The 13,426-nt window shown below is 48.0% G+C and overlaps 1 protein-coding gene and 1 long non-coding RNA gene across 6 annotated transcripts; both read left to right on the top strand.

Moving 5' to 3' along the window:
* Positions 1 to 221: 221 nt before the first annotated feature.
* On the top strand, positions 222 to 3,478 carry LOC104582720. 3 transcript variants are annotated; one of them, XR_730666.3, is made up of 3 exons: positions 222 to 611; positions 2,087 to 2,177; positions 2,251 to 3,478. It is a non-coding gene; the product is annotated as an uncharacterized LOC104582720 (long non-coding RNA). The 3 variants fall into 3 exon arrangements; XR_002963038.1 differs by having other exon boundaries at positions 1,228 to 3,478; XR_002963039.1 differs by having other exon boundaries at positions 2,087 to 3,478.
* Positions 3,479 to 4,074: 596 nt separating this feature from the next.
* LOC100842235 (S-type anion channel SLAH3) lies at positions 4,075 to 10,868 on the top strand. 3 transcript variants are annotated; one of them, XM_014898306.2, is made up of 5 exons: positions 6,343 to 6,588; positions 8,421 to 8,573; positions 8,664 to 9,230; positions 9,363 to 10,510; positions 10,622 to 10,868. In XM_014898306.2, the coding sequence occupies exons 2-4, from the start codon at positions 8,442 to 8,444 to the stop codon at positions 10,491 to 10,493; spliced, it is 1,830 nt and encodes a 609-aa protein (XP_014753792.1). In that variant the 5' UTR covers positions 6,343 to 6,588; positions 8,421 to 8,441; the 3' UTR covers positions 10,494 to 10,510; positions 10,622 to 10,868. The 3 variants fall into 3 exon arrangements, with proteins under 3 accessions (XP_014753791.1, XP_014753792.1, XP_003568730.1); XM_014898305.2 differs by lacking the exon at positions 6,343 to 6,588 and adding an exon at positions 4,075 to 4,160 and having other exon boundaries at positions 9,363 to 10,833; XM_003568682.4 differs by lacking the exon at positions 6,343 to 6,588 and adding an exon at positions 7,615 to 8,265 and having other exon boundaries at positions 9,363 to 10,833.
* The last annotated feature ends 2,558 nt before the right edge of the window (positions 10,869 to 13,426 follow it).

Genomic DNA, 13,426 nt, shown 5'->3' on the forward strand with positions numbered 1-13,426 from the left:
TAGGCCAGCCCACTTAATTCACCGCACAGGCGCAGCGGATAATAAAAAAAAATTGCACGGCCTTTTTAACTTGGGCTGAAGCCCATGGCCAAAATTGGCCCAGCACCTTCCGCAGGCCCATTTGGTGCCCTGCGTGATCCCCGGCCATTGGATCTGATCCAACGGCTGAGGCGTCGCCCCGGCCGAACAAAGCCCCCCAACCCTAGCCGCCCCCGTTCAGTTCTTCTCCCCCGATCCTTCCGCATGCTCTCCAGAGACGGAGGCGGCGCCTTCGGCGATGCTCCCGCATCCGGCGGAGGTTGCGCTCGCCGGAGCAACGTGTGTGGGTCGACGCCCCACGCGCTCCTCCGTCTAGCGTGGACTCCGGAACCCGTATTCCCTCGGGTGGAGAGCGGTGGCGACCGGCCGGCCTTCCACACGCCGGCGAGGGCGGTGGCTTTCCCACGCGCTGGAGCGACGTGGTGGCGGCGCCCTCACAGGCTGGGATGGCCGTGCGGTTCCTTCCCGAGGGAAGGATAGACGCCCCCATGGCCCATTCATGGCGGCCGGCGGTTGAACATGAGGCGACGACGGCGAGGAGCAATCCAAGATCCCACGCCGCCGTCCATTAGGTAAGTCGCATCTTCGAATCCCGAAACATTTTTTGATTTGCATTCTAGGGTTCGAGATTTGGGGAATTTTTTCTAGGGTTTGGAATTCGTTTTGGTGAAGCTCCTCCTTCGTTCCGGTCGGCACCTGCACTGCCCCGGAACGGGAGCAGAAAGCTTGGGTCTTCCCGTCGTAGACAGTACTTCCCAGATCGGTTTGGGTTTAGGGTTTCGGGGTTTCGTGGGCAAAACGAGAACGAGTGTCATATACACGTCTAGTGCTAATCCTCTTTCTTATATAGCACTGCACGACAGGGGATCAGAACCATCGATTGGTTTGGCACCCCCGATCAGGGTGCGTTTCATTGAGATAAGGCCACGAACGTTGGTTCGTGGGCCCCACCCTTATCCTAATCCCTTCTGACTCGGTCTAAGCCAAGATCAACCAACATTCTCCCCATTGATCGTTAGGCTTATTTACATTCGTCCCTTTCCACAGGAATATCATACCAAAGTAAGGTGTTACAATGACCGATAAAATGTCTTTGAAACTCAATACTTATAGTATAGCAGTCTGTTTCAAAAGATAACATTTTTCTTATTGGGAGTGGTTCCTCTTATTGGTCCCTTAAATTTCCAGGATCATTCAGCTTCCAGTAGTCCCATGCCGGCAACATGATCAAGAAAAATACTGGGTGGTAAGCCCTTGGTTAGCGGATCCGCAAGCATATGAGTAGTGCTGGTATGCCTGACATCAATGGTTTGATCCTGGATTCTATCTTTCACAACATGATACTTTATGTCAATGTGCTTGGCAGCGGCACTTGACTTGTTGTTACTCGTATAGAAAACTGCGGGTTCATTATCGCAGTACAACACCAGTGGTTTACAAATGTTGTCTACCACTTTAAGTCCGGGAATAAAATTCTTTAGCCATACAGCCTGCCCAGTGGCCTCATAACATGCTACAAATTCTGCTTGCATCGTAGATGAAGCAGTCAAAATTTGCTTGGAGCTTTTCCCCGATCAGGGTGCGTTTCGTTGAGATAAGGCCACGAACCTTGGTTCGTGGGCCCCACCCTTATCCTAATCCCTTCTGACTCGGTCTAAGCCAAGATCAACCAGCAGTTTGTGCATTCCCTTCTCCCTCTTTTTGTTTTGCCCTTACTATTTTCTGTTCATCAAATGACTTTCTATTCGATTTTTTGTAAAGTAGAAGGTAACAAATGTTGCAGATTGAACATTATCTTAGTGTTAGGCATCCTGTTGCATATCTCTTAAATAAGTATCCCATCTACTGAATGATCTATCTGCGGTCCGTCCTGGCATTCATTTGCTTGTCTCCTTTTGTGATGATGCAGCGGATTGAGGAATCAACGGATGATTTTTTTTTCTGTATTACATTTAGTTGCTCTTTGCATGATTCTTTTTTTTACCGGCTTTGCATGATTCTTTTGGCATGGATGTTGACTGGGAGATGAAAAATATACTTCGTCCAGATTGAAAAGACAAACATGGTTCTCCTACTGTGCTCTGTTTTGTGCCAGCGTTGGGGACGACAAACAGGGTTCTCCTACTGATTGACACCATGTAAGCACTTATCTAATATTTTCATCATGTTTTTTGCTTTTGTATTCCGAAATTTATATGCCCTCATTTTCAGAGCACTCCAGCTAAAAGCACCTGCTGAGTAAGGACAAGGACTTAAACAAATACATATATGTTGCATTTGCTCAATTGACGAGTAGAAAGGTACCCGGTCCAAGCCAAAGATAGTGCATTTAAGGAGCCCTTGGTTAATCGGTTCTTATCCCACTAGAGAGACACTATCTTGCTTCTCTAACTCTTTTTGCGATTAAATTATATGCAAGGGTTGCATAGCCCATATTTCCATATTGTCGTAATAACACCGATATACTGATAACTAAACCCACTAGAGAGAAATGTTTATTATAAATGTTTTAAGTTTAATTCGCTAAACAATCTGAAAATTATGTACAATCTGTATAAGTTGAGATATATTAGAATAGTATGATGAGCTATCATAACGATCCATCTTAATTAGGACCAAGACTTTACCTGGTTACCTAGGTTACCTGTAGTCAAAATTGTTTAAGGCAAATTGTATCAAGGTTTGATGGTTAGATGGACACTCCAATTGTTTCTGTTCATAGATCTATCATCTACAAATACTTCTTGTGTTGCAGGTTCTGCCATTGGTAGTGATGGAAACATTATAAGAGCTATGGCAATCTTCGTAGAGTTCAAATGTTGTGGTTTGATACAGAACAGAAAACGGAAGTCTCTTTTCCTCTCAAGATGAGAGTAAGTATCGGCCAAAAAAAAAATCTTCGCAGCGATGCAATTTTTCTTATCACTCAGTCATGATGCATATAAGAGTAAGGGGAATGGGCTGATTTTGTGTATATTCTACATTTTACTTTTCAGTAGTAATTAGATGATTTATGATTTTCTTACATCTCTTAAGGGAAGATGTTGAGGGAGACCATAAGGACACAACACATTATGTTGTGAAGATAATATTGCTTTCATGCTCTTAACACAGGACACTAGAGCATGCATTACAAAATGGATATTCAATGAGGCATGGACGGCTGTCTTGATGTGTTTAATTTTGCATTCTTTCCAATAATTTTGTTGGAGAACACGAGTGTCTTGACTTGTTTTGATACTCCAACATGGATGCTTTGTGATATTTACAATTGTGAGAAGAGGGTCCACGGCCAAGTTCTTCGATAATCGTTCATGTGGAATTTTGGATTGTTTATTGGTCCATTGTATTTTTTTTCTCTCATATTGTCACAATTATTGATTATATGACTTGAACTATGTACATGTTCGTGAGCAGTGATGTCTCCTTATCCGATGACGATGACCATGCGTCAATTTTTTATGTTTGTAATTCTTCTTGTTAAGTTCTAGAATGCTCATTTTTCCGTTGCAACGCACAGATACTTAACTAGTACGATTGTAATTTGGAGGTAATCACGTCCAGCACGTTGGAAGACTATGGGCCAGATCGCCGGGGTCCAAGAGGGAAGGGGAGCAGGGGCTGATGGACCTCTGTTTTTTTCAGAATCGATGGGCCTCTGGTCTGTCATGCGATTTTTCCCTTTTATCTCCGTACTCCACTTAATTACTAGTTGGGCCTGTAACCCTACTAATAACACTTAGGTTGGCTGGGCTATGCTCCGTCGCCCGTGCCCTGCCCAGGGCCGGCCCAGACCGTAGGTGAGAAAAACGGATTTGTCAGTGAGAATTTGTTACCGCGTGTTCATCGAATACGGATCTTAATAAATCAACGGGACCCGAAACCAGAGACAGAAAGCCCCTCGCGTCTTCTTCCAGGAAACAGCTGTGAGCCGGGAAGCAGCGCCCGATCGAGAACGAAGGCGTCACGAAGCTTGAAACCCTCGTCCTCTTTACCTCGACACCTATAAAATCCTTAAGATTCTACGAAGACACTACACACACATCGATCTCCATCCCAGCTTCGATCAACACCCTGTGACGACTCAGTTCAGAAGTCTGCATCATCAGTCGCCTCGCCAGGTGAGTGATAGCTCCCATCAACCTTTACGCCCAGCAATGCTAAATCTCAAATTTTAATCTTGTTCGCTTCTTTGCGCTCCATAATATACTCTCGCCACTGTTAGTGCTCTTGGGTCTGTAGTTTCTTTCTTCTTCTTTTTTGCGCTGGATGGGTCCGTAGTTTCTGGTCGGCCGCTTGGGTTTCGTCCGTTCTTTTTGGTCTTTCCGACGAGTAAAATGCACCGTAGGTCCCGAAATTATTCGGGGTGTATCAAGTAAGTCCTAATTCTATCGAAGTGCATATTTAGATCGTAATTCTTTGTAAGTTGTTCATCCGTGGTTTTAATCGAGCCTGAGCCATTGCTAACCAATCAGGTGACAAGTTGACTGCCACACTGGTTAACTGCCGGGTCGATGAAAAGTGCAAATGGGCCCGACCTTTCCATTTTACTCATCCCGCGGTCCTTTTCCCGATTCTCCCCACCCCGCTTGAAATTGCAAAATGGAAAGGTTGGGCTTATTTACAATTTGCAGCGACTCAACAGTTAGCATGCGTGGCAGTCAACTTGTCACCTGGCCGGTCAACAGCGTGCTCGGGCTCGATTAGGACCACGCGTGACTAATTACAAAGAATAAGGGTTCAAATATGCACTTTGATAAAATTAGGACTCACTTGACACACCTTAAATAGTTTTAGGAGCTACGATGCATTTTACTCCTTTCCGATTAGGTATTCGTGGGAACAGGACGGGAAACGAAATCCTCCCGTTTTTTCTTTTCTCATTCTTTTTTTTTTGAGAAATATACAAAACGCATTTTGATGTGATGGTTCTTGTTGTTTCTTTGGAAACGTAGAAGCTGAATAGATGAAAAACTTGACGCCCTTGAGGGATCAATGCACGTTTCTTTTCTTGCGCAATGCATCTTGTGCTGTCGTCCTTTGTCCCTCCTCAGTTAGCCTTGTCTTTTCTGTCACTTGTCCCTGTCAATCTTGTGTTTGCCGACGACAATTGCTACCACAGGATATATCGTTACAAAAGCTCTGGGGAGGATCAAACAAACTAAGAGACACGTAACACGTCCATCGATCACCTATTCGTCTGTTGAATCTTGGGGCAGCAGAAGGTCGATGAAGGAAAAGGAGATAAATAAAACGGAATGGGCGAATCATAGAATGCGGATCGATAAAGATGAGTACCGAAAGATGTCTGCAGTTCAATCACCACACTTTTGGCCCTCCGTTGCATTGAACGGATATCTAAGTGGCCTAGTCTTTTCATGTTTACAGTACGCAGCAGTGGTCACTTTTTACCGCAGTGGAGAGATTTTCACATCGGGTCCATCGTCTAAGCAAAAGCTCTTCAAGCAGAAATATGCTATCTTCTTGAATATAATACATTTGACAACTTGTTCTGGATTTTTCAATTTAGTCACTGTATTCTGGATTTACATACGGTCATCAGCATTGTATTTGTACCGTATTTTGTGTAGTCCCGTTGCCACCTCAGCCTCGCGTTTTGCTATTTAACCCTCGTGGTATTTATAGGATAGGGGAATTTCGTGAGGCCAACGTGTCCAAGTCCCTCGTGGTATTTTTTCAGAGACTAAAATGCAAAATAGAACGTTGGCTATCAAGATCGAGTGCAAATACGGTACCGGTTATCGTGCGTGAGACATTTCGTCATGAGTTTCATAATATAATGAGTTCAACAACCGTGAGTGTACTTTTTTTTTCTATTAGCCGTTGCTGCCTGGAGTCTCGGAAGCGTGACGAGTGTTTTTGCGTGCAGCGCGTGGGAGTGAAAATCCCGATTTACCTGCACAGCATCAGGCAACGTTTATCTCGCCCGATCTTGTGGGGAAAGTGAAATAAAATCACGACAAGCAAGTGCAAAAATGGCGACGCCAACTTATCTCACACCTGCTCCTGACCAACCAGGCACCACTCGTAGAAGAGACGTGGTAGCACTTGGCGACATTCCCAGACACCAGTGGTCACGCACCCACGCCGATCTGGAACAAAATCTGCCTGCCGCGATCACCGGCTCCTTCTCCCAACCACGTGGCCCGGCATCCTTCTGTTCCCGGTGCGCACTCCCTTTGAACTTTGAAGCCATCATCGATCGGTGGGATGGACACAGACGGGACTTCCTTATTCTATCCTGCGTGCGCTGATGGAGCCAACAGCTGTGTGTATCTTGTCCTTGTTGTCCTTGGCATGGTTGGGCCCCGATTGGCAGTACCCCCATATTTAGGGACTCCAGTCCAGCCTGTTTCCCCCAACAACCCACGCCGCCGCGTCCTATTATTGTAATTCTGGCCATCCGCCCCCCTATCGTGGCTATCTCGGCTCGGCGCTGGCTCCGGCGAGCCTCCCTGCCGGACCCGCCCATCGATGGCTGCCGCCGCCTCCGTCAGCGTCGTAGCCAACCCAGCTTAGCTGTCCCAGGTGAAAATGCAAATCCAACCTGTTCCGTTTTGCTTTGTTTTGTTTTGCTTGCATGGATTGATTTGCATCTTCGAATAAATTAGCCGACCGCGGCGCCGTACGCCTCGGAGAACAAGAATCGTTTGTTTATTCGTTTTTCTCGAAATGACAAGATTTGTACGTTTGTTCTCGCCGAGATGCTCTGCTCGAGGTTCCGATTGGATTAGAAAAATATTCTAGATTTTAGGGCAGGCGCGTGGCCATGTCTGCGCCGTCGAAGCCTTTCCTTGGTCGTCCGGTCTGATTAGGATTGACGATTAGTATCATCTCCCCGGGGATTAGGGCGTAAACAAAGAGGCTGATGCGTTCCAACAGACTCCATCCAGCTAATCTCATCCTAGCTAGAACGCCCTATCTCGTCAGGACAGGAGTTTTGACCTGAATTTTAAAAAACGGTGCCCCTCTTTGTCTTGCACAAGTCATCCTGGGACAACCGGCGCCTCGTCTGTCGCGGAACGCCATCCTAGTAGACGTCGACGTACGATTAAGGTCGATGCTCAATCTTCTTCTTGTGAAATGAAAATATATGCTGCATCCATCCTGTTTTAATTTTAATGCGCCGATGGAGAGCGACGGCTGATCTTGTCCGGTTTCCGGGACGTGAAACCTTTTCCATGCCCCGGCTGATGGGCAAGTACGTGTACGATTGGCCGGTCAAGATGATGGATGGAGACTGCCCCGGCCCCGGGCCATTTTAATTAGTCACGTCCTCTGCATGGGAGTTTCTCTGCGATTTGAAGTGTGCATGCCACAGGACAGCTGCTTCTCTTCTGTGTGCCGTTTGTTTCTTGTCAGCGTGGGATGGATTGCTGGTGCCACCTACTACTGTGGATGTAACTCCTCATGACTCGATGAGTTGATTTCCCATAACATGTGATCCCATGCTTCAGACTAATGTTTACTGTGACAATTTAGCAATCCCGCAACTTCCAAGTTCTTCAAAGAAATTTCCCCCCACGCATATCTTGGAGACAAAAAGAATACTCTCTCTTTCGAGACGGAAGGAGTAGCTGAAATTGAACTGACTTCTTTCAATGGGCTTACCACCTATGTTTGTCGTTCCACGATAAAAACACAAGCACTGTCTATGTTTGTTGTTGCCATCCACGTCAGGACGTAAGTAAAAATCTCAATTGTAGGTGTGCTAGTGACACTTTGGGCGCCTTGTTTCAGAGAGTTGCAGAAGACACATATGTGTAGAGCACTTATGTAGCGTCATTGCTGGTAAGGGACCATGTTCACAAATGGTTTCACAAAAAAAGGGGCGGAAAAACAGAAGCTATATATACAGCTTGCTCTGACTGCCTATTCCAGTAGTAGTATCCAGTTTCCAGTTCCACTACTGGGCGGCAGGTGGTGACGCGCCAGCAAGAGCCAGTCATCATCTCATCATTCTAAAGGCAACACAGCTCGCCGCGGCTTGCACATACTCTGTCCTTCTCGATCTTCTTCTCTTCCCTTGCCTTCCTCTGATCGTTCCGGTCTGTCTTCTTGCCTAACAACACACGGAACCGTCTGGTAATCTCTTAGCAATGGACTGAAAATTTGTCCTAGACATTAGCCAAATCTGTTGGACAGATATATTCCTTGTGGTCCGTCCAGCTGGACATCGATCGACAGTTGGGCTGGCACTAGCTAGTAAGTTTGCAGAAGAACGTTGATTTTGCTTTTGACAGTTTGGATGGTGACTTGGATGCATGCGTACTTGATTACTCCTAATTCATTTCACTCACTCTCTCTGTGCATCCAGTTGTTATTTAACTTGATCACTTACTCCTCACACCACCACTCAGGAACCAGGTCTCGTCTGAGCAATGGAAGGCAACACTAGCAAGACCGGCGCCCAAGTGCCGTCCCTCCTTGCAAACGTGGAGGTTTCCAACCTCCCTGACTTCGATTTCACGACACCGGCGACGAGCCCCAAGAACAAGCCGGCCACCGTACGGGTAAGTAATTTGCATATCTCAGTTCCATGGACCATGACTGAAGTTAATGGAGGTAGAAGTTTACACGACCATGTTCATTTGAAAGTTCAGGTGGAGCCAATGGACCGCGTTACTCGGCGCAGCGAGGTTCCGGCGATCCCGCCTTTCGATTCGCCTTTTCAAGCCCGGCCGATGCATCCCGTGTCCATCAGCCTGCCGGCGTCGCCGACCTTCGGCGAAGCCATCCCCGCGCCCGGCCTGGACTCGCAAGACAAGCAGGCCACGGCGGACGGGGACGCGGCACGGCAGCCAGAAGGAGACCCGCCCAAGGGGAACAACGTCAGATTCGTGAAACCTGATAAGGTGATGTTCCGGTCGCAGCCGATGCCCGGCGGGGTGCCCTCCCACGCTGAGACCATGAGACGGATGAATAGCCGGGTTGGCAATGGCAGCCGGGACAAGCGCTACGACACGTTCAAGACGTTCACAGGGAAGCTCGAGCGGCAGCTCACCCATTTGACCGGCGTTGGCGGCGGCGGCGGCGTACCGAACACGCCCGAGGAGGACGAGGAGTCCGGCCGCGGCGACGCCATCGGTAACAGCCGCCCCACCGCGTCCATGCCAAAAGTCGACCGCTTCTTCGCCGCACTGGAAGGCCCCGAACTGGACCAACTCAAGGTAAATTCATTAAATTTCTATTTGATCTCATTGACTCATTCGTGTCAACTGTACGTGTCACTTGCATCCATTTCTTTGGTTCGAAAGCTCATATATGCTGTTGTATAAGTAAAATTTGCTTGCTTGCTTCAGTCGTCGGAGGAGCTGGTGCTGCCGTCGGACAAGAGGTGGCCGTTCCTGCTCCGGTTCCCGGTATCATCATTCGGTATCTGCCTCGGCGTGAGCAGCCAAGCGATCCTGTACAAGACGATCTCGACGTCGGAGCCGACGTCGTTCCTGCACGTGAGTCCCAAGGTGAACCTGGTGCTGTGGTGCATCTCGGTGGCGCTCATGTGCGCCATCACCGCCATCTACTTGTGCAAGGTGGTCTTCTTCTTCGAGGCCGTCCGGCGCGAGTACTACCACCCCATCAGGGTCAACTTCTTCTTCGCGCCGTGGATCGCCTGCCTGTTCCTGGTCATCGGCATGCCGCCGTCCATTGCCGCGGAGCTCCCTCCCTGGCTCTGGTACGCGCTCATGGCGCCCGTGCTGTGCCTGGAGCTCAAGATCTACGGGCAGTGGATGTCCGGCGGGCAGCGGCGGCTGTCCAAGGTGGCCAACCCGTCCAACCACCTGTCCGTGGTGGGCAACTTCGTGGGCGCGCTGCTGGGGGCCTCCATGGGCCTGAAAGAAGGGCCCGTCTTCTTCTTCGCCGTCGGGATGGCCCACTACAGCGTGCTCTTCGTCACGCTGTACCAGCGGCTGCCGACCAACGAGACGCTGCCCAAGGAGCTGCACCCGGTCTTCTTCCTCTTCGTGGCGGCGCCCAGCGTGGCGTCCATGGCGTGGGCCAAGATCACGGGCGAGTTCGGCCTCGGGTCCCGGATCGCATACTTCATCGCCATGTTCCTCTACGCGTCGCTGGCCGTGCGGATCGACTTCTTCAGGGGGTTCCGGTTCTCACTGGCGTGGTGGGCCTACACGTTCCCGATGACCGGAGCCGCCATCGCGTCCATCCGGTATGCCACCGTGGTGGACAACCTCTTCACAAAGACGTTGTGCCTCGTGCTGTCGGCGCTCGCCACGCTCACCGTCACGGCGCTCTTCGCCACCACCATGGTGCACGCCTTCGTGCTCGGCAACCTCTTCCCCAACGACATCTCCATCGCCATCACGGACCGCAAGATGAAGCCCATCATGGAGCTGCAAGAAGAAGACCACAGCGTATCCAGCAGCGGCAGCAACGACATCGAGGCCAGCACCGCGGTAGCACCAAAAGCATGATGAAGGAGCTATTGGTTCGGCACTTGCAGAGTATATATGTGCTGTTGGTTGGTAGGACAAGATCATATATATAGGAATGTTTCCTAGTGGTAAGCTTGAGAGGAGTTTTCAACTCGATCTATTAGATGGGCATTCAGTAAGCTGGCTACTGTCAGTAAGGGTCTCACGCCCGGGAAACCTCAGTTTCCTAGCAAAAGCCCTATATGAACCTCTAAACTTGGTCTGGATTTTTTGTATATATTACCGTGAGAGACGTACGTACGTGCTTTGTGAGTGTGTTTTAGCAGTTTTAGCTTGTAAGACGGATAAGCGAAGAGAAGATATAAATATTCTACTAACAGCATCGGACTAACCAATTGGTACCGGACATGCTTCTATGCCGATCCTATGACACACGTGCTGTTCCGGTACAACTGGAGCACTGAAGTTTTGTGATGAGAAGGGAAGCTTATCATTTCATCAGCATGAGTAGCATTTTTTTTTAGCGAAATCAGCATGAGTAGCAAGGTCACAGACTCAGTCATCTCAGGCTGGACGTCACGCTCGGGCTTTTGGGCTCAGCAGACGAGCGGGAGGCTCGGTCTTGCTGGCGCTCAGCCCACGAAGAAAAAAGCCCGAGCCAAACTGCATACCCCCAGCGAAGAAAAAAGCCTGCACCTGTCATCTCCCCCTTCCCCCTCCCGCACCGGGCCCCTTGCTCCTTTCGCCGTTACTCTCAAAAAAAAAAAGTCGCCATGGCTCCTTCTCCTTCCCCATCCCGAGCCCCTTTGTTAATAAAATGGTGAGGTTTGGACCTAAATATGGTGTTTTAGTCTCACACTCTTGTTTACATCTTCACTGTCTGAACAAATGATTAGTTAGCCCACCTTAAACTTTCGTTCTCTTTCTCTGATTCCATAATTTAGTCTGAGCAAACGATCCAAGAGCTACAAGACCATACATTTTAGCATGTGTTTGGTTGTGTGCTAAATCTAGCCATGCTATATTAAGAGCGCATGATAATTTTGTGTTTGGTTGATTTGTTACAAAAAATAACATGGTCGAAGAGAATTTGCACCGTTATTTATTATCTTAGATCATATCATTCATATCCTTTTTTTCATCTCAATGATATATGCTAAACAAACAAGTGATGTAAAAAAAAGAGTGACATGATCTGAAAGTGACGGACCTCCATCACTAATTGAGTGACATGATCTGAAAGTGATCCCCCAAATCTTCCCCAAATTTGAGAAGAGAATGGGCACTCCCCACTTGTCGATGGCCCCACCTGCCACGCGAACAATGCACCTTTTCTCTCTGTCCTCCTCCTCGTCTCCTTCCCTGCCGAATCTCATCTAGCTCCATTTCCATGGCCTCGCTGCCGCCTCCTCTCCCTCCATCGGCAGATCCGCCATAGCCTCCATTTCCGTGGCGGCCTCGACACCCCTGCTCCCCACCGTCTGTCTCCTTCTCCTTCGGCGCGCCTTGGCTACGATCAAGAATGTCATGCATAACCCTCCCTTATCCACTAATAAAAGCCACTCTTGCTTTTGGCACAACTGGACTTATGAAACCGATCATGCTGGACAATCAAATACTTCTTCCCTCATCCTTATCTACTTCGCTTTATTTAATATGTTTAGTGACCCGTAAATCAATGTTCTACTCTCTCATGGAAAACCTTCTTTGCAGTAATATGAAAGGTTATCACAAAGCATAGGACCCCTTCCCCATCCTGAGCCCCTTTGTTAATAAAATGGTGAGGTTTGGACCTAAACATGGTGTTTTAGTCTCACTCTCTTGTTTACATCTTCACTTTTGAAAAGGCATTTCGATCCCTAATGAGTTTTGGTGTTAATGACAACATAACTTGTGGACTAATCGTGCGCCAAGTGTTTTCAGATTTTATAACTAGTGTTGTGACACGATTCATCGCCCTAAAAAAGGAAAAAAGAGTATAAGGATTTACGGCCTTTTACTTTATTGAGTCGTATGAAAATCCGTACTATAAAGAGAGAGTCCATTTGGGAACACTTTGTGTGAATCAACTTCATGTACATAAATCTACTAAATTGCACCCACATAAAGCCTAAACCCAGTTTTGAGTTGAGAGTTGTTGTTATCCTGCTAAGCCTGTCAGACTTTTTCAGAGTTAGCCGGTACTACCGCCTAAATAGCCGGAGGTTCCGGTGGGCGGAAGTTCTGCCCTGGTACTGGTCAGGTACTGAAACGCTACTGGAATCCTACTACGTATAGCGGTAGGAGACCGGTAGCAGGGCAAAAGTTCTACCCCCTAGAACTTCCGGTCCTCTACCGCCCTGGTACTGGTGTTACTGAAATGTGTCTTAACGGTTGGATTTCGATGAGGTATAAAAGGGGCTTCGTCCCCCAACGGGTTTCTTAGCCCGAGCACACCTAGTTCATCCCCGTTCTCTCACTCAAGAACACCAAGAGCTTCAAATCTAGTTGTGGATTCGTGCCCTTCCACTTGTTTGTAAAGGTTTGGCGTTCGCCTTCAAGGAAGCCATTAGTGGAACTCACCTCGCCTTTGTGATGTTGTGAGAGCTCATCCCACCTTTGTGGTGTGGTGAGTTGGAGAATAGAGTGAGCCTTCGTGGCGTTTCTTCCTTTGTTATAGAGCACTCCTCCAAACGGAGACGTACACCGATCCCAATAGGTGGAACTCCGGTGAAATCTTCGTCTTCCTGTGTGCTATCATACTTGTCCCTTTACTTACTTGTTTTACTTCATTGTCTATACTTTGGTTCGGCTAGTGCTTCGGCTATTGCACTTCATACTAGGGTTGCATTCCTTTTAGAGAATCTTGTGAACTCTAAGATTAAGTGTTTGTATCTTTCAAGAAAATAAAATTAAAAAGTAAAATTTGTTAGTCGCCTATTCACCCCTCCGCTCTAGTCAACCATACTGATCTTTCAATTGGTATCAGAGCC

The sequence above is a fragment of the Brachypodium distachyon genome, chromosome 2 (genome assembly GCF_000005505.3).
Source record: "Brachypodium distachyon strain Bd21 chromosome 2, Brachypodium_distachyon_v3.0, whole genome shotgun sequence".
In the NCBI taxonomy this organism is placed as follows: domain Eukaryota; kingdom Viridiplantae; phylum Streptophyta; class Magnoliopsida; order Poales; family Poaceae; genus Brachypodium; species Brachypodium distachyon.